The sequence below is a fragment of the Cucumis sativus genome, chromosome 7 (assembly GCF_000004075.3).
Source record: "Cucumis sativus cultivar 9930 chromosome 7, Cucumber_9930_V3, whole genome shotgun sequence".
In the NCBI taxonomy this organism is placed as follows: Eukaryota; Viridiplantae; Streptophyta; class Magnoliopsida; order Cucurbitales; family Cucurbitaceae; genus Cucumis; species Cucumis sativus.
The window spans coordinates 9,706,507-9,734,108 of NC_026661.2; the positions used below are offsets into that span (position 1 = coordinate 9,706,507).

A 27,602-nucleotide genomic window follows, 5' to 3' on the forward strand; every position below is an offset into this window, starting at 1 on the left:
GAAGATAAAGTTTTCCAGTGCCTTTGCATCTCTTGCCCTACAGAAGGGCTTGGGTTCTGGAATCTTTATCTTGCCAACCGTAATTGCTCCTCCAGCTGGAGCTTGATTGGCCAATGCTCGCATCGTAAGGTTCACCTTCGTGTTCACCTCTACGATTTCGTTTCTAACGACATCCCGGGTGGCTCGAAAGTCCTCTGACATGCCATTTATCATTTCCATTATGTCTTTCTGCGAGTTATCTAGCTCCATAAATCGCTCCTCCATCCAGGCAACAGAGCCCGACGAACTGCTCCACACTTATAGGTAACATTTTCAATTCTCCTCATTTGTGACTCTAACGTGTCAACTCTAGCCAACAAATCATGTATGAGTAATGCGTCCAGACGAGCAGACACTGCATCAACAACATCGGCTCTCTTGACAACTTCCTCAAGCCGTTCCTCAATAAATCGGATGGAATCAGGAACTTCCATTAGGTGGAGCATCTGCTCTTCGATCCCCATCAATCGTTCCTCATGGGTCTTACCTGCTCGTTTTGCAGTCGACATTTTTCTGTCCAAACTGTCACTCAGCAAACTTTGGCTCTGATACCACTTGTCACAATCGTAGCGTTTCAACCTCGAGACGGACGATTGTGCGGCACTTGTTCTAACTCGATGAACAAGTCAGCCGATCAATATCCAAGAGTTGTGGGTAACGTCGATGTATGTCATGACCTTCGTTTGCGTTTTAGGGAAATTTTATTTATAAAACGCGGGAAAGAAAGAAATACATTGAAATAGACGTTACAATAAGCATTAAAGACTGTCAATTGCAAGGAAAAAGGGTTGCTTGCAAAGAGTACAACTAATGCTTGGGCGGGGATTCAACTGGTATGCCTCCCCTATAGTATATTTTGAACATTTTCTTCTATGGCAGACTTGCATATGAAAATGCCGAAACGTCACACCCAAGCTTTATGACCTAGAATGAAAAGCAAATACCTAAACTAGTTATGGAAACTAAAGATGAGATAAACTAGGGGTAATTAGAGCATATAACCAAAGGTAAACACACTTTGGAAAAATATGTCTGTGACATCAGGCACGCGTGGGGGCCTTCCAGAGCCTTCCGCGCGCGCGCCATGCACGCCTTACGAATTGTCGCGTGCCTTCCCGATTCTTTTGAAAGCTTCTCGATGCTTCTAGGCGTGGGATGTTCGGATGCAAGGACGTGCATATGTTGGGGCGTGCGCGCATGGTGCCGCCAAAGTGACATTGGCGACCGTGCATCTATCTGAGGATGCAAAGTTATGGTGGAGGTCTCGATATGTTGACATTCAGGAAGGGCGTTGCGTAATAGACACTTGGGACAGTTTGAAGAGAGAACTCCGCTCGCAGTTTTTCCCCGAGAATTTCGTAATTTTGGCTAGGCGGAACTTGCGGGAATTAAAGCACACTGGAACCATTCGGGAATATGTGAAGCAATTTGCGGGGCTGTTGTTAGATATATCCGATATGACCGAAAATGACAAAACCTGAGCTATACGAGTAGAGAGTTTAAGACCTCGTATCGACCTATGCAACAGCTGAGCATTTGTTTGATCTGTCTAGTGACGCTCAAGAGACGAGACGTCATCAAAGCTCTTCACCTAGAAGAGATCGAAACAGCCGACCGAATTCTCCCGAAGATGGCAGTGGAAATAGAAGTCCCGATAGAGATCGCAAGCCTTCCTAGCCAAATACAGGGAACACCTGGCGAAGACCCAATGGTCAGGGGGCATCCCATACTCCTATCAGTTGCAACATATGTAATGGGCCACATCGGACAAGAGAGTGTCCAGATAAAGCTGCCTTCTATGCCTTTCAGACCTCTTTAGCTGCACACTCAAATGACACGTCGAGTCAACCAGAGAAGGAAGTTGGGCAAGTAGAAGGAGTTCAGAATGTCAGAGTGGGAGTCATAAGACTCTTGTCGTCCCTTTAAAAGAAAGCAGGGGAGACAGGTGGGCGTACGAAAGGGGGCCTAATGTATGTTGACCCCTGGATCAACCGAAATCATACAAGGACCACTATGGTTGATTCATGTACAACCCATAATTTCATAACGGTGGCAGAAGTTTGATGGCTAAACCTTCATTGGAAGAAGGATACAGAAAAAAAGGAAGGCCGTAAATTCTACAGCTTTACTCGTCGTTGGTGTAGTAAAACGGGCGGTGATTCAATTGGGAGGATTGAGCGGTTTCGTTGACTTCGTGGTTGTAGGCATGGATGACTTTGATGTAGTACTCGAAATGAAATTCCTCCTCGAACATCAAGTGATCATGATGCCTGCAGCTAAATGTCTGGGGATCACGGGCTCTATCCCCACCGTTGTGTAGACAGCCATTCGACAACCTAAAGGATTGAGAGTAATCTCAGCCATGAAACTGAGAGAGGATCGTGTTCAAGAAAACACAAGGTGTCTCATGAAGAGATGTAGTGATAGGAAACGTGGTAGTTTGCCCATGCCAAAATCGTCAACGAAGAATGATTGTCGTGTGGCGCAGGTAGAGTCAACTAGACTTCAGAGACAGTCAAGGAGACTGTCGTGCGCAAGATTCACTAGACCTGCAAAAGCTCCGTATCAAGCACAAGACTTCTTACGGAAGGAAGAGAATGGACGGTTGGGTGTCGACAGCCGTGTTCGGAAGCAAGCCCCGAGAAGAGGGTCAATTCTTGGGTTAGTGAGTGTGACCCAACCTGTTGAAGCTTACGCTGAGGCGCGTAGTCATGCGTTGAGTGGTGTCCTACTGCAGAATGGACACCCTATCGCATTTGAGAGTTAGGAGAAGAGTGCCACATAGAGCAATTATACGATGTTTGAAGAAGAAACGTTGGCCATAGCATCCAGTCTGAGGGATAGGAGACAGTGTTCCCATATATCAACTTTTTTCAGAGAGATGAACAACGATGTTGCCAGTCATTTTGGTACTCGACCAAATCTGACTTCGAATCAAGCAAGGAGACGAAGAGTCGTGCTCAAACTTGATTTTGGGTTAGAACGTAAGAAGAGCAATCGTGGGGTTCCACATGTGTCAGCTCGTACAAAGGCCTGTCAAGCTGATGGCCCAATGCGAGACGCGTCAAAAGAATCCATGCAAAAAAACTTTGTCGCTCATAATGGCATGAGTTCGACGAAGGCTGGTAAGTTAGTGCAAAAGAATGTGGGTCAATCGTTGGAGGCAAACAACCTGGTGTTACAGCTATGAAGAAACTGACAGAAGTCTAATAGAGAGTGTTGGTGACGGACAACACGTATTGTCGCGTCTTGTTGATTTTTCTGGTATGAAGAAGGATCCTCAGACTCATAGCAATGCAAAGAAGTGGAAGCAGAGATCAAACATCATTCAGGCCGATCGAGAGGAAGCCTCGAAGCGGCCGGAAGAGTGCACAGCTAAGAAGCATCACCCCTTAGAGTTGGGTGTGAGAGACCAGGTCATCGTCAAACGGCGACCTGAACTGGCTCGATTAGGAAGACACCAAGATCACAGCCTCGTGAGAAGACATGAGGGACAAGTAGAAGTTGAAGAAGTCCTTCCTAAGAAAGTGAGGACAATTAGAAGACCCACGAGGAGGATACACAGGCTCATGGTGAAGTAGAAGAGTCTCCTCGTGGAAGAAGCATGTGAAAGCCGTACCAAAGACCTTGAAGCGTGGAGGTAGAAGATCGAAGGGTTCCAGCTTTGCCAGTCGACGAGGACGCCAACTATTTAAGTAGGGGAGTGTATCACGGACATATTTTTCCAAAGTGTGTTTACCTTTGGTTATATGCTCTGATTACCCCCAGTTTATCTCATCTTTAGTTTCCATAACTAGTTTAGGTGCTTGCTTTTCATTCTAGGTCATAAAGCTTGGGTGTGACGTTTCAGCATTTTCATATGCAAGCCTACCAGAGCTGAAAATGTTCAATATGTACTATAGGGGAGGCATACCAGTTGAATCCCCGCCCAAGCATTAGTTGTACTCTTTGCAAGCAACCCTTTTTCCTTGCAATTGACAGTCTTTAATGTTTATCATAACGTCTATTTCAATGTATTTCTTTCTTTTCTGCGCTTTATAAATAAAATTTCCCTAAAACGCAAAGGAAGGTTACGACATACGTCGACGTTACCCACAACTCTTGAATTTTGATCGACTGACTTATTCGTCGAGTTAGAACAAGTGTCGCACAATCGTCCGTCTCAAGGTTAAAACGCTATGATTGTGACATCGCGTACGCCATGCCGTGCCTGGTATGGGCGACCGTTTGGTGGACGTGGGTGCATGTGTGCGCGCCTGGTGGGCTGGACGCCGTGCCATGTGCAGCTGCCTGTGCACATGGGTTGTCTGGGTGGAGTTGGTGCCTGACGCCTTGTCTGGTGTCCGTGTCCATGGGGTGTGCATTCATACACGCACATGGGGCTGTCGTGGGCACGTGTAGCGACATGCATGCGGAGCTCATGGGCTGCCTTCCGTGGGCACATGCCAATGTCATGGGCATGTGTCGTGGGCACATGTGGGCTGTCACATGGTCGTGTTGGGCTGTCGTTCGGGCGTGCTTGGCTCCTCCTTGGCATTCCTTTGGGAATCTTGTAGCACGTTTTGGTTCAAAAAGTAGGGTCGTTTCGCGGGACGTGACATCCTCCCCCACTCAACCTTCGCAACGTCCTTGTTGCGACATTACTACGCGACCCTTTCCCTTTGCGGTGTCTTCTTGTCTTCATAGTTCCTAGTATGACCTTCCCTGTCATTCCTATGCATTTGAGGGGCACCCCCCTCTCCTTGTTGAAAAACTAGGGTCTTCCTTGTGGCATCAACATAGGCATGGGCTTGTTTCATGAAGTCCAACCCTAGGACAATTTTAGAATCATCAAGAGGTGCTAGGAGGAAGTCTACTTTACCTTTCCACTCTCCTATCTTCACCTTGACATTCCAATCCCATCCATAGTTGTGTGTTGGTTCGACATTGATTATCTTCCATTCAAAGTCGTCCCTCCTCATGATCCTAAGGCCTAGCCACTTCGCCTCTTATGGATCTAAGATATTGTTGGTTGCACCTGTATCCAGCAATGCTAAGGCAGCCCGATCGTTGAGTGTGGTGTCCACGTACAATAAACCTCTCCATGTAAGTTCTTTTGAAGAAGGGCCTACCTTCATGGCATCGAGGTATTGCATTTCTCCCAAGTGTGCCTCTTTGGGTGCTTCTTCCTCTTCTCCCTCGTGGAGCTTTGCCACCAATGCACTCAACATTTTCTTTTGTGGAAAGGGCTATAAATACTTGGGGAGGGCCTCATTTGTACCAAGCCTTGCAAACCTTGCAACTTGGCATGTTTTAGCCAAGCAAGGTCACCTTGTCTCACCTAGTCTCCTTGCCCATGGCACCCCATTAGAAGAGACAACATATTTGTACCCAAATGTGTATTTATCTATTCTTGGAATGTAATGTATCATTTCCAACATATTTGTACCCAAATGCATGTAGAGGACACCTTGGTCTAAAAAGAACCGCTAGAATTCTTTTAGAAAGTGGGTTATATTGAAATTACTTTTTATCGATGCTTATGCTTATTGTGAATCATGTGCAAAGTGTCAAAGAACTGGTTCACTGTGAAATTTTATTACAATTAATTTTGAATATGAAATCTTGATAGAGTTTAGACATGCATAGTGGAAATCGGATCTAGAAAATTATCCTAATTGCTAAGATTAACATGCATAAAAATAAACCCTATATTAAATAGAAATTAGAGTTTTAATGAAACTTACACTAAAAGCTCTGATTGATGCTTAATTTTTTGCTTGAACTCAAATGGACCACAACTAGTAGTCACCTACCTATCTTTTGAGAACTGGGTAGTGGGACCCAATAGATGATAAAATCGAGAGAGATGAAATTGGAAAGTCAATAATGATTTTCAAAGGTCAATATTTGGATTTTTTTTTGTGTGTGTGGAGAAATTCTTTCAAAAGCCGGTGAACAAAGATTATTAGATCTTCAAGAGATTGAAGAGTTAAGGTTAGATGACTACCAGAACTTTAAAATTTACAAAAAGAAAATTAAATGTTTCCATGATAGTAAGATTCTAAGAAAGAACCTTGAGGTTGGACAAAAGGTTCTCCTCAAAAACTCTAAGATCAAGCTCATGTTCGATAAGTTGAAATCCAAATGGGTAAGTCCTTTTATTATAACTAATATCTCTCCTTTTGGTGCAGTTGATGTCAATAGTTTAGACACAAGAAAAGTTTCAAAGTGAATGGACATAGACTCAAAGTTCTAGAATTCTATAAGACTCAAAGTTCTACTATAAGAAAAATAAAATTCTAGAATCAACATTACCCACATATGTTAATAAAGATCTTTATATTGATAATAAAAATATAAATTACATTGTCGACAAAGGTTTTACAAGAATCCAATAAATAATAAGTAATACATGTATGGGTCACCTAATCTAATCAAACTAACACACAAATCAACTTAATCTCATGGTCCATGAATTCTTCTTAATAAGCACACAAATGAACTTTCCAAAACAAGCGAAGGTAAAAATAAAATTCGAACTGTAATTGAAGTTTGAAATGTCACTTGCATTAATACAACTAAGCTTTATATCAAACTTTACTGACACAAACAGTATAATCCACGACATAATAACAACATAGATAAGCTTCAAGTCAAAATAAACTTAAAAACTTAAGGAAATGTAGTCAACTCTACTTACATATTAGAGTCAACTTTTATGGATATTTTTGTCAAAAAGAAATAATTATCTTCGTTTTTATTATTATTAATTTGATTATTTAAATAAAGGATATTACTTTAAAATATGGATATTATTTAAAGATAAAATATTTTCTTCATAATATGAATTGTTTATCTATAACTTTGCATAAAGAAGTTATAGGAGATATATTATCGTGATCTTTAATTAGATAAGTTATTGGCTTACACTACTACAAAAACAGGCTCTCTTGACGTTTTTAAACGGTCAAGAGAAGGCTTTCTTGACGGTTTTAAAACCGTCGTTGAAGCCAGCGTCAAGAAAGGCAAAGTTCTTGACGGTTGATTAAACGTCAAGAATAGTGAACGTTGACGTTTTATAAACGTCAAGTATACTTATGTTCATGAAGTTTTAGAACCGTCAAGACTGATATTATTTATGACATTTTAAAACCGTCAAGGATGAACTGATTTATGACATTTTAAAACCGTCAAGAATTTTAATATTCATGACATTTTAAAACTGTCAAGAATGTAATTGTTCTTGACATTTGTAAACCGTCAAAAATGCAATTGTTCATGATAGTTTAAAACCGTCAAGCTTGCAATTGTTCATGACATTTTAAAACCGTCAAACATTTTTTAATTTTTTTAAAAAAATAATTTGTAATTGAATTATGCTGTAATGGAACGATGATTGTCCTGTAATTGTCCAGAAACAGTTTCATAGATATTTGATATTCATCCAATATAGTTTCAAATCTCAAAAATATATAAATAAAATCATTCAGCATATATAATATTCAATTCCAAGACTTTACATATACATAATGAAATAGGCTTTACATTATATTTCATATGGCATTACATTGGCATGAATTCAAATCAACTTACAAAGTCACAAAACATGACAGCTACAACAATAATCAAAAGTATATACAACTTACCCAAATCAAAAGTATATACGAATGAACAAACCTTATACAACTTACCCAAATCTTCGCGAAAGAAATCGAGCAGTAGCTTTGCGAAGAGACGACGTGCGACGACCGTATACAGACGGCCGGAGAGTCGCGCGGCAGTGCAGACAACGGAGGAGAAGGGATCGGCGGCGGCTGGCTTGGACGACGGTTGTGAGCGGCGGACGTGGCGATTACTGCTTCACACGGTGGCTCGGCTTCGACGGAGACAGAACAAGACGCGGAAACGGTTGCAGCGGCGGTGAGGCTGTGCACGGCGACGCAAATCTGGACCGGGCAGCGGCGGAAGGGCAACGGCGCGGTCTTGCGGTGCAGATCTGGACGGCGGCACATCTGGACGCGTACGGCTGCTTTGCGAACTGAAGAGAAGAGGAGAAGGGTCGCGGCGCTCGGCTTCAGTAGGGGAGACGCGGCGGTTTGCGGCAGGGCTGCGGACGGAAGAAGAAAATGGAAGGGAAGGGAGGCGACGGTTTGCGGCGGGGCTGCGAACGAGAAGGAGAAGAGGAATGGAGTTCGGTCGGTGGCGGTTTTGCTTCGCGAATGGAGAGAAGGAGAAGGATGGGGCGGCTGGGCTGCGGCGGAAAGAAAGACGGAAGGGAAGGGCGGAAGGAAAAGAGAAAAGAGAAGGAAAGGAGAAGGGAAACGAGAAGGGAAAAGAGAAGGAAGCGGGGGGGTCGCGGCGCGCGAGGGAGAGAGAGAGAGATTTCTTTTTCCTTTTTCTTTTCTTTTTATTTAAATTAAATATAAATAATAAATAAATAAATATAATATATATATATATAAAATAAAAAAAACAAAATATATATATAACGGTTCTTGACGTTTTAAAAACGTCAAGCAATTTTTACAATAGTCTTGACGTTTTAAAACCGTCAATAATATTTTATAAATTTCTTGACGTTTTTAAAAACGTCAAGGATTTTTTTATAAATTTCTTGACGTTTTTAAAACGTTAAGTAAAATTTTAAATTCTTGACGTTTAAGAAACGTCAAGCATGTCGAATTCATACGCTTCTTGACGTTTTAAGAACGTCAAAAAATTAATAGATATTTCTTGATGTTTTAAAAACGTCAAGAAAAAATTTATTTTTTCTTGACGTTTAATAAACGTCAAGAATGATGTTTCAGAAAAATTCTTGACGTTTTTTTATTAAAAATGAAATCTTTCTTGACGTTTTTCGAAAAAAACGTCAAGAAAGGAAAACAGCAACCGTCAAGAAAGCCTATTTTTCTAGTAGTGTTAGTTCGGTGTGTGCATAAATGAAAATTTAATTTCGGACAAGTTCTCTCTTGAAGAATTATTATTTGGGATGATAGTAGAATTGTCTTTGTTACGAAGATGGATTACTGAAGTTTTGCAAGTGGTATTTACGTTGCACCTGTTGAAAAGAAATATGAAAAAAAACTGAGTTAGTTGAACTGCAGTCAATGAATTCAAGAGGGGTCTGAGTTTATCTTCAAGTAGATTCAAACACAAATTCTGGGGAGCTTGTCTTTTATTAAGTTTTTGTTATAACTTAAAGAGTGTTGTTGGTTACTCATTTGAATCTTAATAATATTTCTTATCTGAGCGGAGAAGCTCCCTAGACGTAGGTGGTATTCGTTGGGTTAACAAAGTCTTATGTGTTATTTATTCTTTTTGTTTCTTTAGCTATTCTCTCAGTTAATTACTTTTAATATAGCTGGAAGATATTATTGATCATCACGTTTATTTCAAACTCGTAGAACACAAATGAAGGGAAATAACATGAGTGCAATTTCGTAATCTTGTGTGCTTGGCATTATTTTTTAAAGGTGGATCACTTTCCATTTTGGACTGTGAATTAGGGTCATTCCTACAATTTTTCTACTTTTGTGTTACAAAGTTAAATTTTATTAGTTTTCCTGTAAGGAAATAAATTAGTATGTGAATATGTTCTCAAAATTTATAGGAAAGTGATAATAGATGATAGAAAAGAAAATCAATTATTAAAAAGTACTAAAGGTGAGAAATACTTTATTTGCTCCTCATATCAATGAATGAGTATAGACAAAGGTTTTCAGAAAATTATTTTAAATAAAAAAACTTCTAAAAAATATTTATAAATACAAAGAACTTGTACTAATCTAGGATTAATTCTAAAAATAATATAGTTGTTTAAAGAAATGACAAAAACAAGGATGAACAAATTCATTCTTAAAATAACTAAGAAAAAATATTGTAAAAGATAGGTGTGTAAACCATCGATCAAGTCTACGATTTTCACCCACGTGACACCAGGTCGCACTCGAGTTTACTATAGGCTGCCACATCAAGGGTGAAATCGTGATCTTCATATAAGATTTATAGATATTCTTAAAGGAAGTTATGATTTATAGATATTCTTAAAGGAAGTTATTGGTCCACTAATTTTTTATATCAATGTGAATATGCCTCATCTTACGTCATCCCCTTTAGTGTTTGGTGTCAAACTACATGTTTTTAATGCTTTATAAATATATATATATAAAAAAACTCCACGATCAATTTAAAAATTTTAAATTATTAAAAAAATTATTGTAAAAACATAGGGGTGAAATTTAAAATTATATAAGTATATTAAAATAAAACAAAAGACAATTTAGTTAAAAAAAATGGAAAAGGGAAAAAACAGTATGTTGCAAAAAAAAAAAAAAAAATGTTGCAACGAATCATACGATGGCTAAAACCAATGAACCAATAACTTCTATATAACATAATAGGTAACAAAGCAAGCATATGAGATGTGGCACCATTTGGATGAAAATCTAGACCTAGTCCAAATTGTTTTGAAAAATCGTGAACATAATACCTATTTTTGTTGAATCTTTTCTTTCTCCACCATTTTTGTCATTATTTATTAAAAAAATGTTTTAAAAAAATTGTACACCTATGCCTTCCATCTCCACCGCACAAAAATTGAGATAGATGCATCTAATTATTGTCATTTTACAAATATAGTAAAACATCATAATCTATACTATGGTTGACCGTCTAGTTGCATCTATCATAATACATATAGTAATCAAAGGTGATATTTTGTAAATATTTTTATTCATTGGTTTATTTAAAAATAGCCTAAATATATTTTAGTTTAAAGTAGTTTAGTATTTTCCAAGGTTGATGGATGATATTTACTCATTTAAAAGAAGAGAGGCCGAATTAAGTCTCAGCTCCTAAATTAAGAGAATGAATCACAACTTACTCCCACAGGTATGGTTAGTATCATTACTCTTTCAAATTTGTGGCAACTCATGGATGGATTATTATAGCATGCAAGCTTACTATTAACTGGTTTTAGTATTTACTAATGGGAAGATATAATTCTAAAATTGTACTAAATGCATGTTTAGGCTAAGATGAATCCAATCCACCATATATTTGATCTCCAAGTCAAATCTTTGAATCGTCCACTTCCTTAACTCATAAACGTTGAGTGGTTCATGTTAACTAATTGTAACGTTTGCAAGATTATTTTCTGGTTCCCCTTTTATTTTATGAGTTCTTGTTGAAATATCATACCATATCCCAATAGAATTTTGGAAAGTGTAGTGAAATTAAAAAGCTCAATAAAGCTCAAGGAATGTTAATGATGTAAGACAAACTAGAAAAGAAGAAAATAAGGAATGAATGTATTATATATTCAATCGTAAATCTCTAAAATACCAATGACCACGATTATCGATTTTACATGATATAAAAAGATAAAATACAAAAGAGGTAATGGAAAATATATTTAGAGATGTGTACTTTATGGACATCGTGATATGAAATAAAATGAAAATGAATGGACCAAGATGATCACTTTATGAAAATGCATAGACCAAAATGAACCTAAATTGAGAGTGAACTATAATAAATATTACAGGGACCAAAATGAACCAAAACCGAACAAAAAAAGAAAAAAACTTTCAAATAATTAATCGCAGATTCAATCGAAATAAAAGTATCATTAAATGAGAAGGCAAGTAAAGTCACTCAAGTGGGTCTACCCTTTTAAACAAGGGTTTCCCCCTGGATTTCTCTCAAATTACTTACGGCATCCTCCTCTATTGCTAAGCTATTCATAGGTGGAATAGATGCTTATGTAGCGGAAGGGGGAGGGGATTCATGCAGGCATCTCTTCAAACCATTTTCACTTCTACACGATCCATATATAGGAATTGTGAGCAAAAAACAAAACAGAAAAGGAAAAGAAAAAAAATCCTATATCGTCCTTCCAGATCCACTCAATTCCCATAGCATTCTCATCAAAATACCTGAACTTTCTGTTGTACAATTGGTCTTTTCAACGGATTTTCATATAAAAACTGTCCGGCCACCTCGTCGACTATGTCGGTCATATGCAGTGTTGAATTTTTCGATTAGCTCATTCATTACACTGCAAACATAGTGGGTTTGGTGTGAGGAAAAAAAATTGTCCAACAGATAAACAAATATTTATGTTTTCAACAAGGAAAGAGAATAGGATCACATCAAACGAAACGCTCGAAATTCTCTCAATTACTATAAACGGAAAGTTCGATAATTGCAGGTGTGGTATGTTGGCAGCACAAAAGCTCCAAATAAAGTAAAGTTAACTTATTTACAAACCAGATATCTTGAAATTGCCCAATAAAGAATGCCAACTCTTGATTTCATTAGAAGATCTGTTTATGCAGTCGTATGTTTCTTTTTCTTAATAAAAGCAGGTGTTAAACTTCCATATGTAAAAGCAAATTCCGTTGGAAGAGATTAACCCTACATGCACACTCATATGCATATGTGATGAAAACCTCTAATTCATATGCACTAAAACCCCAAATCAAATTTATTTCAACCTTACCAATTGGGTTAGACACAAATTGCTTTAATTTCAAAACTCTTGAGACAAAGACAGGGTTTTTGCCCCAAGACTCGAAACACTATGTATCCAAAGTAATAGGATCCAAAAGAGAAGTATTTAGAAGTATCGATATCGATACTGATTTTTTGTCTCACGTGAAATATTTGTACTTCATGACAAGAGAGGATGATCAATCCTACTTGAATGTTCTTGACATGCAATTCTAAGACATAATTGCAAATTAGGATCCAAAAGCATCTGGGCTAAAAGCTAAAACTCATTCATTCAACTTGAAAGAAAAAGTGTAAAAGCTAAAACTAACATCACGATGTATCCAAAACAAGTTGGTGGCAAGTTTTTAGATAGTCTGTCAATAAAACTCTAATGTCACATCATCAATCATACTAAAATTACAAAAATACGCCTACTTAAATATATCATAAAAAAATAAAAATTGAAAAACAATAGAATTATATCAAAATTATTAGATACAAATGTAAATAATAATTTGATGTCCTTGATGCTTCATATCAAGAGCCTTTTAACTACGTAATGTTTGAATCTAGGGATGTAGAAGTACCAACTCTAAGAGTGTCAAGTACATCAAAATTGGACATGCATTTGCAGAAATGCTCAAGTACACTCAACAAGCAAAATCTAGTTTGATATTTTCTTTTATAAATTCTAAGATATTTGAGGTGGACGAAAATGGTATTGCACAGGGCTCCTATTGCTTTCCCTTTTAAAGCCATAAAAGTTTCCTGATTATTTCGTTTCCATTTTTCAGGATTGTGGTATAACATTGGCTTGACTCTTGTGCCCCTTCATTTGGTATTAAAGGTGCTTTGCATTTCGTGAGTTTGGAAGATGATGGAATCTTCGACCCTCTTCAAGCTTGGCAACGGTTCCAGTTTCACTGTTTGGTCCAATCGGTGGTTTGATTCGCTGACTCTTAACTTCTGTTTTCCCAAGGTTGTTCGAAGATTGCTTTCTTACACAACGGATCTTTTGCGCTCTCTTACCCAACGGATCTTTTGCGCTCTCTTACCCAACGGATCTTTTGCTGCACTTTGGGTCCTTTCTTGTTCTGCTTGGTCCTTATTTATCTGTGGGTTGGTGGATTTTTCATTCACTGCAACATGGCCCTTATATATCTTGGCTCCCTTTGTAAAGAAGGGGCCGAGACTATTTTTGAAATTTTTTGTCAACGGCTTCGCTTGCGAAGCTTTGGTTTGGGCATAATAAAAGGATATTTTATGTCAAAAGAAACAGGGTGGTTGGATTGTTTCGATATAGACAACAGGAACACTGCAGCTGGTGCATCCTATGCAAGGAATTTGAAGCCTTTTCTTTGTAGAACTTTGTTTGAATTGGCTTGCGTTTCCACTCCCAGATCGCTAGAAGAACATCCCCAGTCATGCTTACCAGTGGAGAGTAAAGAATTCTGGGCAAAGATTTGTATTGGCAAGATAGTTTGATTGAAGTAGCTGATTGCCTCTTCTTGATGTTCTCTTTCCTTTCATCTTGAAGCTTTTGGTGTGCATTTTTCAGATTATAGTAGCCTATGTTTGTGAGAGCATTTAAGTTTTACTTTGTATCTAGTTCTTTTCTGATGTTTCCAACCTTGGTTGCTTTGAATAGCTTGTTGCTTTATCTTTTGTGATCATTTTTAGGTCGTTTTCATTTTTAGGCCGTTTTCATTTTTTGTTGCCCGGGTACTTCCTTTGTTTCAGCTTTAGGCTGTATTTTCCTTTGTCATTTTGCTCTTTGCTCTTTGTATAATTATCTTGTACATAGAGTCTCGTATATTATTAATAATAAAGAGGCTCGTCTCCGTTTAAAAAAATATATATTTGAAACAAGCGATGGGCAAGTGTAGTAAAGATGTGAAGAAAATATATTAATGGAATTATGCAAACAAAATCCACTTAATAAGACCATGATGTGATGTGTCAAGATGGGGGAATGATTTTGAGATGAGAGCTTTTTGTTTGACTTGTCAGAGCTGTTCTTTGTTTTGTTGGTGCAAAATCCTACCTCCATGGGGAAAAATTAATTTTCTTTGAACTGACAATTAGAATGAGAAAAAAAAGGTCTAAATCTTATATCATATAAGCTTTGGTCAAAATAGGTTTGTGCAGATAAAACTGCTCTAGAAACATACTTCGTTTACCAAGCACTTGGCATTGTCCGAGTACTGATTCTATTTTTATATGTTACAGCATGCGTAAGTGATTCTAATCTGTTAGGCCCCCGATCATTCACACCTACGTGCACAACCTATTCTAATCTTTTAGCACTTGGAAAGGGTAAGATTGTGTCAGGCTCCCAAACACAAATAACTAATAAAAGACCCGACAGTGGCTAAACAGAGTCGGTACTCTGCTATCTTTTATTTATATATAAGCCAAAATATCACAAGCAACAAGATAAATGATAACGAAAGAAAGAAATACCCAGAAATACATACCAGCTCTCTTTACAAGAAGGATACTACCCTCTTGTGGCTACAGCAGCCTACCCTCCTAAAGAAGATTCCAAAAATAAAACCTACCCAACCTATTACAACATTTCCTATTTAAAGCACAACCTATAACAACAATTCCTATTTATAGCTCTCCTAAAATTCCACCCAGTGGGGCCCATTCAGCACGTTCTCCTTCCCTCATCATTCTTTCTTATTATTAGCTGGTGAATTCTCATTTCTGCCCCTCCTCACATATGTATGTATAATTGGGGGTCTCACAATACCCCTCGGTTCCAGATTCACTTTGTCCTCAAGGTGGAATGTAGGGAATTGTTGATTCATCTGGTATACAGCTTCCCAGGTAGCTTCTGATTCAGGCAGATTCTTCCATTTGACTAACCATTCATTCGCTCCCAGCTCCTTATTCCAACGGATTCCCAACACAGTCTCAGGCCTTAATTGTAGCTCAAAGTCCTCTGTCAATATAGGATGATGTTGCTGGACCACTTGTTGATTTCCCAGCTTGAGTTTTAGTTGGGAGATATGAAAAACATTGTGAATAATTGCCTCCGGGAGGAGTTGAAGCGTGTATGCTACTTCTCCTATTTCTTCAATGATTGGATATGGTCCATAAAATCTAGGGGCCAGTTTTTCACATCTTTTGCGAGCTAACGATCGTTGCCTACAAGGACTGAGTTTCAAGTATACCTCATCTCCTATTCTGAATTTCAGTTCCCTTCTTTTTGTGTCTGATCCTGGGAGTGTCCTCTTCATCCCCTTTTTTGGTCTATTCCTCCATTCCATCTTCCTTCTCTTCAATCTCATAGTTGAGTAGTGATAATAAAAACCCTTGATCTTCCTCCTCTCAGGTTTTTTCAATTGTCTTCAAGGAGCATTCTGCTCGGATGAGGGAAGGGTCCCCTTTTAGTTCAATCTGTTTTCTTCCGACCCAAAAGGACATGGTCAATGACAGCCAATGTATTTTCATAGTGTTTGTGATGTCTAACCACTGCATACCTAGGATTGCATCTACATTTCCCAACTCAATTATCAAAAAATCTGCCACTATTGTGACCCCTGTAGTTTCACTTCCAGCCTCTTACATAATCCTCTCCCTTTACAACAAGTTTCGTCCCCAATTGTTACTGCAAAGGTGGTGTCTGCCTCTATCGGTATCTTCATTTCTTCTATGATCTTATAGTGCACAAAGTTGTGGGTGGCTCCACTATCGATCAGCACCACTACTTCTCTTCCTTTTATTTCACCCCTTAGTTTCATAGTACCCTTTGAGGTCAGCCCAGTAGTGATGTTTAATTTGATCTCCTTCTCCTTGTTAAGATCCAGGTTGTTTAATTCCAACACTGCCTCTGTGTTTTCCTTTTTCATGTTCTCCTCTTCATTCCCTTCTTCTTCATTCTTGATGAATAACATCAATTCCCTTTTTTCCTTTTTTTTTGATAAGAGACAAGTATATTCATATAACAAAACAGAACAACCTAAGGGCGAGGGATGAGAGGGCCCTCCCCGGAAGAAGCTAAGGAACTAAGACATAATGGCCTTCCAATTGTTGAAAATCATAGAAAGGCTATAATTACAAAAGTGTTTGGTGTAATTCGTACTCCACCAAGAGGCTGTGTGTTGAACCACAGTCCAAAAAGAATCAAAAGAATTAAATCTATCGTCAAAGATTCTGCTATTCCTTTCTTTCCAAATGCTCCACAAAAGGGAACGCGTCGCACATTTCCATAAGATGTTTCCTTTAGGGCTGTAACCTCTAAAGTTAAGACCTTCAATCATCCATCTATCAATCTTGCTAGGAAGGCAAAGCTCCAAATCGAAAATACCAAACAGAGTGTACCAAGCTTTTCTTGTGAAGGGACAATGTAGAAATAAATGCCTCAGGGAATACTTCTCACTACATTTGAAACATAGCCCTTTGTCAAGTCTGGATCTAAACTCAGCATCTGAAAGGCGTTTAACGGGTGGTTCACTCCTTTGGTAATTACATTTGATGGGTATTGTCACTTGCTTCATTGGAAAGTCAGTCTTCCTTACTACCCCCTTCTCCATCCCCTCTTGAGACCCACAGACCCTTCTCCTTTCTTGTATTCTATCATTTTCCCTTCTGCCTTTGTCATTGTCAACGCCAGGTTACGATCATTAACCAATTGAGCCTCTCTCATGCAATCTTCCAACGTCTGTGGATATGTGCTGACCACTTCCGCTTGAAGATTTGGTTCCAACCCAGTCAGAAAGGCGTCTCTTAATACACTCTCCTCCATGTGGGGTAAAGGTGCTAAGTAGGTGACAAACTTTTTCACAGTCACTGTAAGAACCATCTTGTTGGATTCTGATCAAACGTGCTACTAAACTTTTCTGTCCAGAATCTTTGAAGAATTCAAACATCCTTCCTTTTAAATCTTCCCACGACTCTACCCTTTTCCTATCATGTGTCCATCGGTACCAATCCACTTCATCTTGCCCAAAACTGACCACAGCCACTTTGATCTTCTCATTTTCGGGTAGATTGTTGATTTCAAGAAGTGCTCGGCCCTGTATACCTAGGATTCCGGGTTTTCGCCCAAGAACATAGGCATTTCCAACTTCTTGTACTTACTTCGATCGATTGTGTTCTGATTCATATCGATTGTAACCTCAGGTTCTTCTATTTTTCCCTTGAGCTTCATGACCGGACCATCAGATGTTCCCGACTCATCTTTTTTTTTTTTGTAGTTAGAACTCTCCTGTAACTCATCCGCCATTCTTTCCATTGTTTTCTTCATCTCCATTAGCATTTCCTTCATACCCATAATTTCCTTCTCTGTTCCCTCTACCCTTTCCTCAATCTGTCGCTACGCCATGAGTCGCGTGACCACCCCCAGTTTTATGGCTCTGATACCAAATGTCAGGCTCCCAAACACAAATAACTAATAAAAGACCCAACAGTGGCTAAACAGAGTTGGTACTCTGCTATCTTTTATTTATATACAAGCCAAAATATCACAATCAACAAGATAAATGATAACGAAAGAAAGAAATACCCAGAAAAACATACCAGCTCTCTTTACAAGAAGGATACTACCCTCTTGCGGCTACAGCAGCCTACCCTCCTAAAGAAGATTTCAAAAATAAAACCTATCCAACCTAATACAACATTATAGCTCTCCTAAAATTCCACCTAGTGGGGCCCATTCAGCACGTTCTCCTTCCTCATCATTCTTTCTTATTATTAGCTGGTGAATTCTCATTTCTGCCCCTCCTCACATACGTGTGTATAATTGGGGGTCTCACAGATTGGTATTACACAGAAGACAGCTTCTGGGGAGATTATTGGTAAGATAGAAAACAGTTGAGGGACCCACCTGGTATGTGGGTATAAAAAAGAATGTTTGGGGATTACCAAAAGTAGGTTTTATTTTAGTGAAAGGCTGCTGAGAGCTTTTGGGAGAAGAGAATCACCTTCTCGAAGGAGCTGGGTTCATTGCCATTTCCATTATCGTTCTTTTGTTGTTATTTTCCTTTATGTTGGTATTTTGGTTGTTTGTTAGCTGAGAGACACTTGAGAATTTATATTCAATATATCATATCATAGCACTATATCTGTTTTCTGGCCTTTGTTGGGATTTTCCTGGGTTTCAGGTTGAAGAATCTTAACATTTTGCCATAAATTTTTATAGTATTCCACATCTAAATATGCATAACGTATTACCTAATTTATTAACCAAAATATTTTTATACAATACAACGAGAAAGTACACAATGAGATGAGAAACACCATACCTTGAGCAATTAGTGGACATTGCTAGATACGTAATCAACATTGTGTCATTATATTCCTGAAAGGAGAGGCATTATGAAAGTAAGAAAAACTAATCATAAAATGTGTAAACATTTAAGTTTTTGAACTGCAGAAGAAACTGGGTAAGGAAAATGACATGCAAGTGCACTCACCATCAAGAAATCGTCTTGAAACTTTCCTGACTCAGTTACCGGCAATCTTCTGATCAAACTTGACACTTGTCTTAGTAAGGAATTCTCCAAGGGAATATCACCTAATTCAAAGAATAACAGAGAGAGAAAATCAGTCTCAAATTGAGCAATTTAATCAGAAGTTCACATGAACAATTCACAAGCCTATCAGAAACCACTAAATGTAGCAGCTATAACTTGATGAATGATCAGCAGTCAGAGCCCGATCAGAACTGATTAAAAGAAAGCCAATAACCACCCTCCTTTGTATACTCTAAACCATTTCATCATAAACACTTTGATGAATAGTGAAGAATTGAAGTACCATTTTGCATTGCCAGAAGATAACTGTGAAGTATCCTGATCCTGCTATTCAACATTTTGATGGCACTGTGAATTCCCGCAAGGTGAGCAGCCACTGCATTCAAGACAAAGTTTCTCTCATTATAAACATATATACATATCAAAGCATAATATTCTCCTTTCTCGCAATAAGTACTAACAAGGTAAACCCCATATTGATATAAATAGAGGTATAGGACCACTCACGTTGAGTAGCAGCAGAGCCTCCATCAGATGGTTTCAAATGTGCAACATGATCAACAGAAATTCGCTCAGCTTCTACTGTCTTTGAAAAGTAAAATGAGAAAAATGTGTGAGAAACTCAATAACCAGAATCGCAACAAGTTTGAAGGACTCAAGGAGCGACAGAGCGAACAGACCTCAATAGTGTAACTTGAGCGAACAAAAATTAGCTGGGGGATACCTTCAATAACATGTAGCTCTATATAGTTGTAAAAACCACAAACAAAAAGAAAGAGTTAATACCACCATGCAAACAATCTCTGTGTAGTGGAATATTACTGTGGCATTATCGTGGTAAAAAGTATGTTTCGATGAAATACTTTACCATTCACGTTTAATGAACGCATTAAGAGGAAGACAGGTAAATTTCATTGAGGTTCCAAAAACAAAAACTACCATCCACTTAGGTCACTCCATGACAAACACCCTTCAAAGTCATTTTGGTTAAAGTACCTTTCTAAGGTCCAAACTTAAATAATTTGTACACTGAATTATCTCACATGTCCCCTCTATGTCAAAATCTATTTAAGTCTATTTATCAGATTAATTTAGATAGTAAATACCATATGACTGGGCAAAACGTTGTGACATGCCACATGCTATCATATGCATGTGACAATTTGAGAATGAGATGAAAAAACAAGGTAAAATTGGGTGGACCGAGTGATTAGTGCAACAAATTAGTAAGCCAGAGATCTAAAAAGACCTCGTGATTTAGTTTGCAAATATTTTCTAGTAGTAGTATAGCATGTTATAGTTCTAATATAAGAGATATTTTATTATATATTTGTTATATTTTCCTTTTACGCCATTTTCTTTTTTGTTCACTCTTGTACACTTGCATTTATACATTTCTTTACTGACTGGAATAACAAATTCTGAAACTCTCAAAAACTTAAGAATTTTACATAGCCAGAAAAAAACAAATTCCATATCACCAACATTCCAATATTATCAGAGGCCTCTCTTTTGGCAATATGACCTCTGAATTAACCTATCTCCATTATCCTGATGACACTCTTCTTCTCTGCTCTTGGGAGGATGGCAACCTCTTGGCTTGGTGGACCGTTGTCAACCTCTTTCTTTTGGGTTCGAGGTTATCTCTTAATATCTCTTAAACTTCTCTCATTGAATCAACCTGAAGTCGAGCTTACTGCCACAAACTTTGGGTGTAAGGTGGAAACACTCACATTCATGTATTTGGGCTTTCCTATGGGAAGAAAACACAATGCTGTGGAAGTTTGGAAAACTTTTGAGGACAAAAGGAGAAGGGTATCTCTCTATAAAGGAGGCAGCCGGTAGATTGACTCTATCCCAATTAGTCCTCAATCGTCTTCCATGCTATTTCTTCTCCCTTGTGCAAGCTCCAAACAAAATTGGCTGGAGATCATTATAGACTTTGTTTGGGATGATGGGACCTGCGACACTACCTCCCACCTTGTTAACTGGAATATGGCCACTCTTCCTACTATCTAGGGTGTCCTTGGGATTGGGTCCCTTCGTCAAAAGAACATTGCTCTCCTTATGGAATGGCTTTGAAGGTTTTGACATGAAAAAAATGCTCTTGGGACTTGGGAGACGCATAATTGACGCTATCCATGGTGTCGATGTCTATGGCTGGAGTTCAAATTTGCCTAAGGGAATGTCCAGAATTTGGAACAGCATTTTTAAGCATAAAGAGAAGTTCTCTAAATTCACTGAGTTTGTCATAGGTGATGGGAAAAGGATCAGAGTCAGAGTGAATAGTTGGTCTGATCCTCAATCCAGCACAGAAATTTCCCAACATCCTTACCATTTCTTTAAAAAGAACATTGAGAATGTGGAGTGTTGGTGTGATTCTAGCTACACGGGATTTGGCGCCATAGAAATTTTTTGTAAGAGAGATGAGTGATAAGGTCGTGATTTTCCAAATCTTAAATTCTTAGGTACTTCAAGGTAGTCATGATTGCCTTAAGTGAAAAAAAATATGCCTCTGGGAAGTTTACAATAGGCCTCAACCTATCAATTAAAACAGCTCAAGGGAAGATTTGAGAACTCCCTTACTCTCCAAGGTCTTAAATAACAACAATTACAATTAGCAACATTTTCAATACCCTACTCCACGCAAACTCCCTATATAACGACTCACCAGAGGACCCCTAACAAACAATATTCCTTTGGGCCCACATACACAAACTAACATTACCCCTTATATATTATCCCCTCCCTTCTTTGTGTGCTTCCTTACATATACTTTTGTGACCAAGGCCCTATCATTACCTGCCCCCTAAAGAGCCACCTCGTCCTCTAAACCCTAAACCACCTCGTCCTCAAGGTGGAATTCAGCAATTGATCGTTGATCACTGAAACTAGTTCCCATATTGCATCGATTGGTGAGCCATGTTCCCAATGAATTAATACTTCTGAAACACCATCCTCAGTTGGGGAAAACTGTTTAAAGAGTTTAATCTATCTTGGGTCTTTGGAGCAGATTTTGGTGAAAATGTGAGGGTTTTATTAAGAGACTTCAGCTTGAATAAAGAAGCTACACTACTCTAGGAAAATGCAGTGAAAGCTATCTTGTCAGAAATTTGGTTTGAAAGGAACCAAAAAGTCTTTCATGATAAATCATTAGGCTGTTTTGATCATTTTGATATAGCACACAGAAATGCCTCCTTCTGGTGCACCATCTCAAATCTTTCCGGAAGCTACAAGATGAAGATCTCAACTTAAATTGGAGAGCTTTTATTTTTCCAACCTAATTCTGTTGCTCTTATTTTATTCTGTTTTTTTCTCACTCTTCTCTTTCTTATGGTTACTTTTCTTTGCACTAAACTCTATTAGTCATGACCTAGTAAAGATCCATTATCATGGGTTAGTATTAAGATTGTTTTCTCCTTTTTGCTTTTGTTCTTCTGGATATGATGAGGTCGCTATGGGATGTCACCCTAGTTAAGATATCCGAGTGCAACTGTTGATCCCTAATTTTTTGATAGCTCTTGTATAATCCTCTTGTACTTGAGCTCTTGTCTCTCTTGTATATTAATAAAGATATCCGTTTCCATTTCAAAAAAAAAAAGCATCCTTTCTCCCAAAAGACAAACTCTCCTATCAAAGAGAGAAGAGAAATGGCCAAGATTGTTTCCCCATCAGTCAACAAACGATGAAAACTAACATTCCAATGTGCTTTCCCAAGTCCACAATTTTCCCAGCTTGCTATGTAATAAGCATCTTTCAACCAAAAAAAAAGGAAGGCTTTTTAATAACTTAGCATGATTGAGGTATCCTTAAAAAAATCCTGATTTATTTCCAACTACTTCATTGAAATAAATGTTGAAAGGCAGCAAAGCCTCATAAAAATTGGAAGACTCTCGGTAGAAGCTACAAAAATAATTAGATCCCAAACAGCCTATGAGATTTCTCCAAAGCTTGGACAGTTTCCAATCTCTTTTGCTTACTCCAACACCAATAGCTTTGTTCTTGTCCTTGAACTTGTGACCATCTAAGAAAAAAGAAATTGACTTCTTGGTGCTTCCCAACGTGATAGTAGAATGTGACAAAGATTATTAAAAAAGGGTAAAAAACAGGGCTTAATAATTTGACAATCCCTGAGTAAATGAAAACTAAACTATGCGCACTAGCATACACCCTTAAGGAAATCATGGATGTTATACCTAAGAAGTGGCATTATTAGAGTAGTGATGAAAAATGAAGGATAGTATAACCACAGAAAATTATTGGTAGCCCAAATAAGGAAGAAAATGAACTGCAGACAAAAACCAAGTAACTAAGAAGAAAAGAAACAAGACATATTACCACTCTCGTAAATCGTAACTGGGAGATCCTTTTGGGCATGATTAATTGAAGGATTGAGAAGAACATAGACGGGGCTTTCATTGATATCCATCAACTGTTAAAGTAAGAAAGATCATCAAAATTAACTATCGTACAATTGTAGTATTATAATTTCCCATCCCAAACAAAAAATTACATCTATCAAATGATATATTTCCTTTTGATCCCATAAGAAACTGAATTCCATTATTGAAAGGTAAATGCATAAAACAAGTTATTATCCTCCCAAAGTAGGCTTGGAAGTTAACAAAGATACTTCAATTGGTTTTAACTAAAGTTAGATAACAAGCATGACTTTTTATTTATTTTTTGTAGAAAAAGCATAATTATAAAAGGTATTTGAGATTTCAAACTAGGCAAGGATTGGTCTTATCCCTTGAGAGCTTTCCTTGATAATAGCCAGATAAATAAAAAATGAAAATATTTGGAACTCTTGAAGATAAATAAACTTCCAAACTGTAAAGACGCGAAAAACATCTGCTTTTAATAATATCAATGCTAATAGAGTGGCATGACACTACCTTCATCAGGCCCCCCCAACCCAACCCTCAGCAGAAAGGGATAAAATATAACTGTAGCAAATCCCTTTTGCACAACCTTAAGGATAAGTTATCAAGCAAGGGGTGAAACCTATCACCAATGGCTCTCTCAACCCACGAACTTGTGATTTTAAAGGCACTTGAATGTTTGCTGGACTTTTGGACCATTAACTAATTTGGAAAGGCGACAAAGAGGGAGTTCCAATCAAAATAAAAATACATAAAACTAACTAAAAGTTAGAAATTTGAGTGGTCAATTTACAAAAGTTTTGAGTGACCTTGACAAACTAGAATCCTTTTTAATATAGATTCTTCTACCATTAAGGAAATCTAAAACAAATTCACCTTCTGGCTCGGGTATGCATCTCTAGAATATTTGTTGTTGGTTTGTATTTTCACCCGGCAATTGGAGAAAATTGGGAGTTACTTGAACAACATTTTACCCAATAGGAAATTAGAAATGCTGAGTTTAGTTGAGACAAAACAAAGGTAAGCCAGATAATTAATGTTTTTTTTTTTCTTTTTTCCCTGAACAGTGAGAATTTCATAGAAAAGGATTGGGTTCAAGTGTTCAGTAGATTTTTCAGAGCAGGTATGATAGGACTACGAATGAAGCATTCTTCTGCCCTGACACAAAGAGACTATAGCACTAAAGAATAAAAAATTTAGACTTACTAAAATTTTAAAATTCCTTTTCCCTCGCATAATTCTTCCTCTCCTTTTTCTTTTTTAAATAGAAGCCAACTTCCATTGAGAAAAAAAAGTAAAGAATACAAGAGCATATAAAAAACCCAAGCCCACAAATGAGAGCACTCGATAAAAGGGAGCTTCAATCTAGCAAAATAAATCACTGTGTATAATTACAAGAGGAATTTGTTACTGAAGCTTAAAGAGAAACATGAATTCCACAAGGGTCCAAACATCCAAGAACTCGCTCAATCCTCCTAAAAACCACGTTATTTCTCTCACCCCAAATACCAATAACAAGGCACACACCCCCCGAAATTTCCATAAAAAATTCTCTCAAACGACAGATGGAGGAATAACTCCTCCATAACATCATTAAAAGCTTTTTGACAGGCTACTTAAATACTAAAGTTTCAGATCCTCCAAAAAGTAGTTCCACACTAACTTAGCTAAACAATAATTCCATAATAAATTATCCAAATGGTTAGGTATTTAGTTCCCTGCACTAAAAAAATACCCAACAAGGACAATAACAGAGACAAACTGATCTGATGTTGATATTAGATTGGAAAGAAGTATCCAGATGATACAATATAGTCTCCACACTCCAGTGAGTTAAGAACACAACACAAGTTAAGAATAAAGAAGTAAAGATACAACAAGAAGAACAGCAGAATTTGAGAGCTGCCTCTTCTCTCCCATAAGCATCAAGAGTTCCAAAATATTCACACCCAAAATAATTTTCCAAACCCCTCCCATAAACCCAACACAGATGGTCCCCAGCTCTCTAATTTCATGAACTAACATTCTTTTCTTATTCCTATTTACCCTTTCTTTGGTGCGTATGAATGATTGGAGGCCTAACACAAATCTTCCACCACCCTCCAACAATGAATACAACACAACAACCCATCTCCCAGATACATCTCCAATTTCTACAATTGATGACAAGACCATTACGCAAATGATACTAATTTCTTTTATTCAAGGGATGAGACCTTGTTCTATAACTTAATGTAACTTTAGCATATTTGTTGGAGTTAACGTTGGGCTTCACTCGTGACAATGTTCTTGAATTTTGTATCCAACTCTTAACAAACAACACGATAAATCTATTCTCCAAGATAGACCTCCCATCCCATCTACATTTAACGAGTATTGAACTAGTTCAAAGCCAGTCACTCTCTAAACCCTCTTGATAAATAGAGATCACAGTTGAAAAAGAAGATTGTTCGAGGCAAAAAGCTGTTGGAAGTCAAACTAACGCTAATACACCTGCATGCCTGGTAAGGAAAACTAATAAAAAATGCTACAAATACATTCATCATATTTTCAAACCGTGGTAACATTATTCTTCTAATCATTACACGAGACATGAAGACTTAAAGCCTCATTGTGTTTTTTACAAGGGAGAAAGCATCTTGTGGCTGAAAGGAGGTGTGAGTTTCAAGGCTAAAAGTTAAAGTTTTGTCTCCAGGTGTAAACTTCAATCTAATCATAGTCCCTTTTGTAAATACAATCTTTTTATCCCTAGTACTCCTCCATTTTTTTTCCTTAATGAACATTGTCTTGTCATCAAAAGAATTGGATATCTTTCAATTAGCATTTGGGTCAAAAAAATGAAAACCAAAGCTTAGTTCGAGAAGAATGAAAACACAAGAACATAAAAGTATCCTGCCCCTCGAAGGGAATCCAAACCCTAATTAAGCACGAAAAGACTCCAATATAAAAGAATGAAACCTATCAGAAAATTACAGAACTCCCGGAAATGAGCAATCCCAATTCTCAGGTGTGCAAAGAAAATGCTTTAGGGATAAAGAGTCCGTTTAAAAATTCAACATGCGCAGTATACTTGAGAATGTAAAAATCCTGTAAACTGTGTGCCAAGATAGCAGTTTAAATGGTAACTCACAGCCTTGTGGATATGCATGTCAGACTCCAAGGCATCACTCCCAGTAGAATACCAACCCAAAATGTAGAAGTGGGGAAAAACTTTCTTATCTGCTCCAAACAAGAGCGCAACTCAATTCAATCGTCATAAACAATAAAATAAACAGAAAGCAAAAAAGAGAAAGAGAAATGAAAAGAAATGTCCGAAATTACTAACAGAGTTCTTGCTTCTTCTCAAGGAAGGTGCGGTCGAGTGAGTGAGTTTTGGGGTCATAAAGAAGCTCGAAGCTGTTGAAGATCTCAACCGTGCGGCCCCTTTGAACTCCAACAACACAACCGAAAACCCTAGGTGCGGGAGGAGAAGTTGAAGGGTCGGTAGAATCGGGTGCATCGGCGCCATTACTTAGGGCGCAAGGAGATGCAGCTGAGCAGCTCAAGGACGGAGGATTCATCTGAGACTTAACCCTGGTGTAGTGATCGGAAATGTTTACAATCACAAGGGGGTGCAACTTGAATGTCAACCCGCTGCCAGACGACGCCATGATCGATTGCAACTAGGAACAAACGATCGATGATCCAAGGTTTGGTTAACCTAAAAATTCAAGATCAGGGAGAATGGAACAGATTAGAGCAGATTCAACACTGTCTGTTGAAATCTTCAAGTTGGTTCTTCAATTTTCATCCATACTTTTTTTTTCACCAATCTCCCAACTTTCTGAATGGAAAGTTTCCGTAGCCTTCGAAACTTTACCATTTGTCCCTCATGCAGGTTTTATATATATATATGGAAATTTTCATAAAATAACCCGATAACCAAAACAAAATGGAAAATTGCATATATAGCACTTTTTTTGTTTGATGTTTCAAAAGTATCGAAAACTCATAATTTTGTTTTTTTTTTTTCTTTTTAGTCAATCTCAATCGAGATCAATCCCGATAATCTTTTCAAATTTTAAAAAAACTCTATAAAATTTCCGATCTTTCTTAGTCGAGTGTATCATCAAAATAGTGTGTTTTTTATTAAAATTTTGTAAATAAAGGGATATATCAAATTATCAAAATAGCCCTAGAATATCCTCGACACTTTTCTTATTTTGAATTTTCCTGG

At 37.8% G+C, this 27,602-nt stretch overlaps 1 protein-coding gene across 1 annotated transcript; it reads right to left on the reverse strand.

The window, feature by feature from the left end:
• Nucleotides 1-11,519: 11,519 nt before the first annotated feature.
• LOC101216874 (COP9 signalosome complex subunit 6a) lies at nt 11,520-27,253 on the reverse strand. The gene is made up of 9 exons (XM_004139712.3): nt 26,712-27,253; nt 26,517-26,605; nt 23,340-23,433; nt 19,682-19,743; nt 19,509-19,587; nt 19,285-19,377; nt 18,942-19,042; nt 18,771-18,826; nt 11,520-12,079 (listed from the first exon to the last, which is right to left on the reverse strand). The coding sequence occupies exons 1-9, from the start codon at nt 27,034-27,036 to the stop codon at nt 11,998-12,000; spliced, it is 981 nt and encodes a 326-aa protein (XP_004139760.1). The 5' UTR covers nt 27,037-27,253; the 3' UTR covers nt 11,520-11,997.
• Nucleotides 27,254-27,602: the final 349 nt, after the last annotated feature.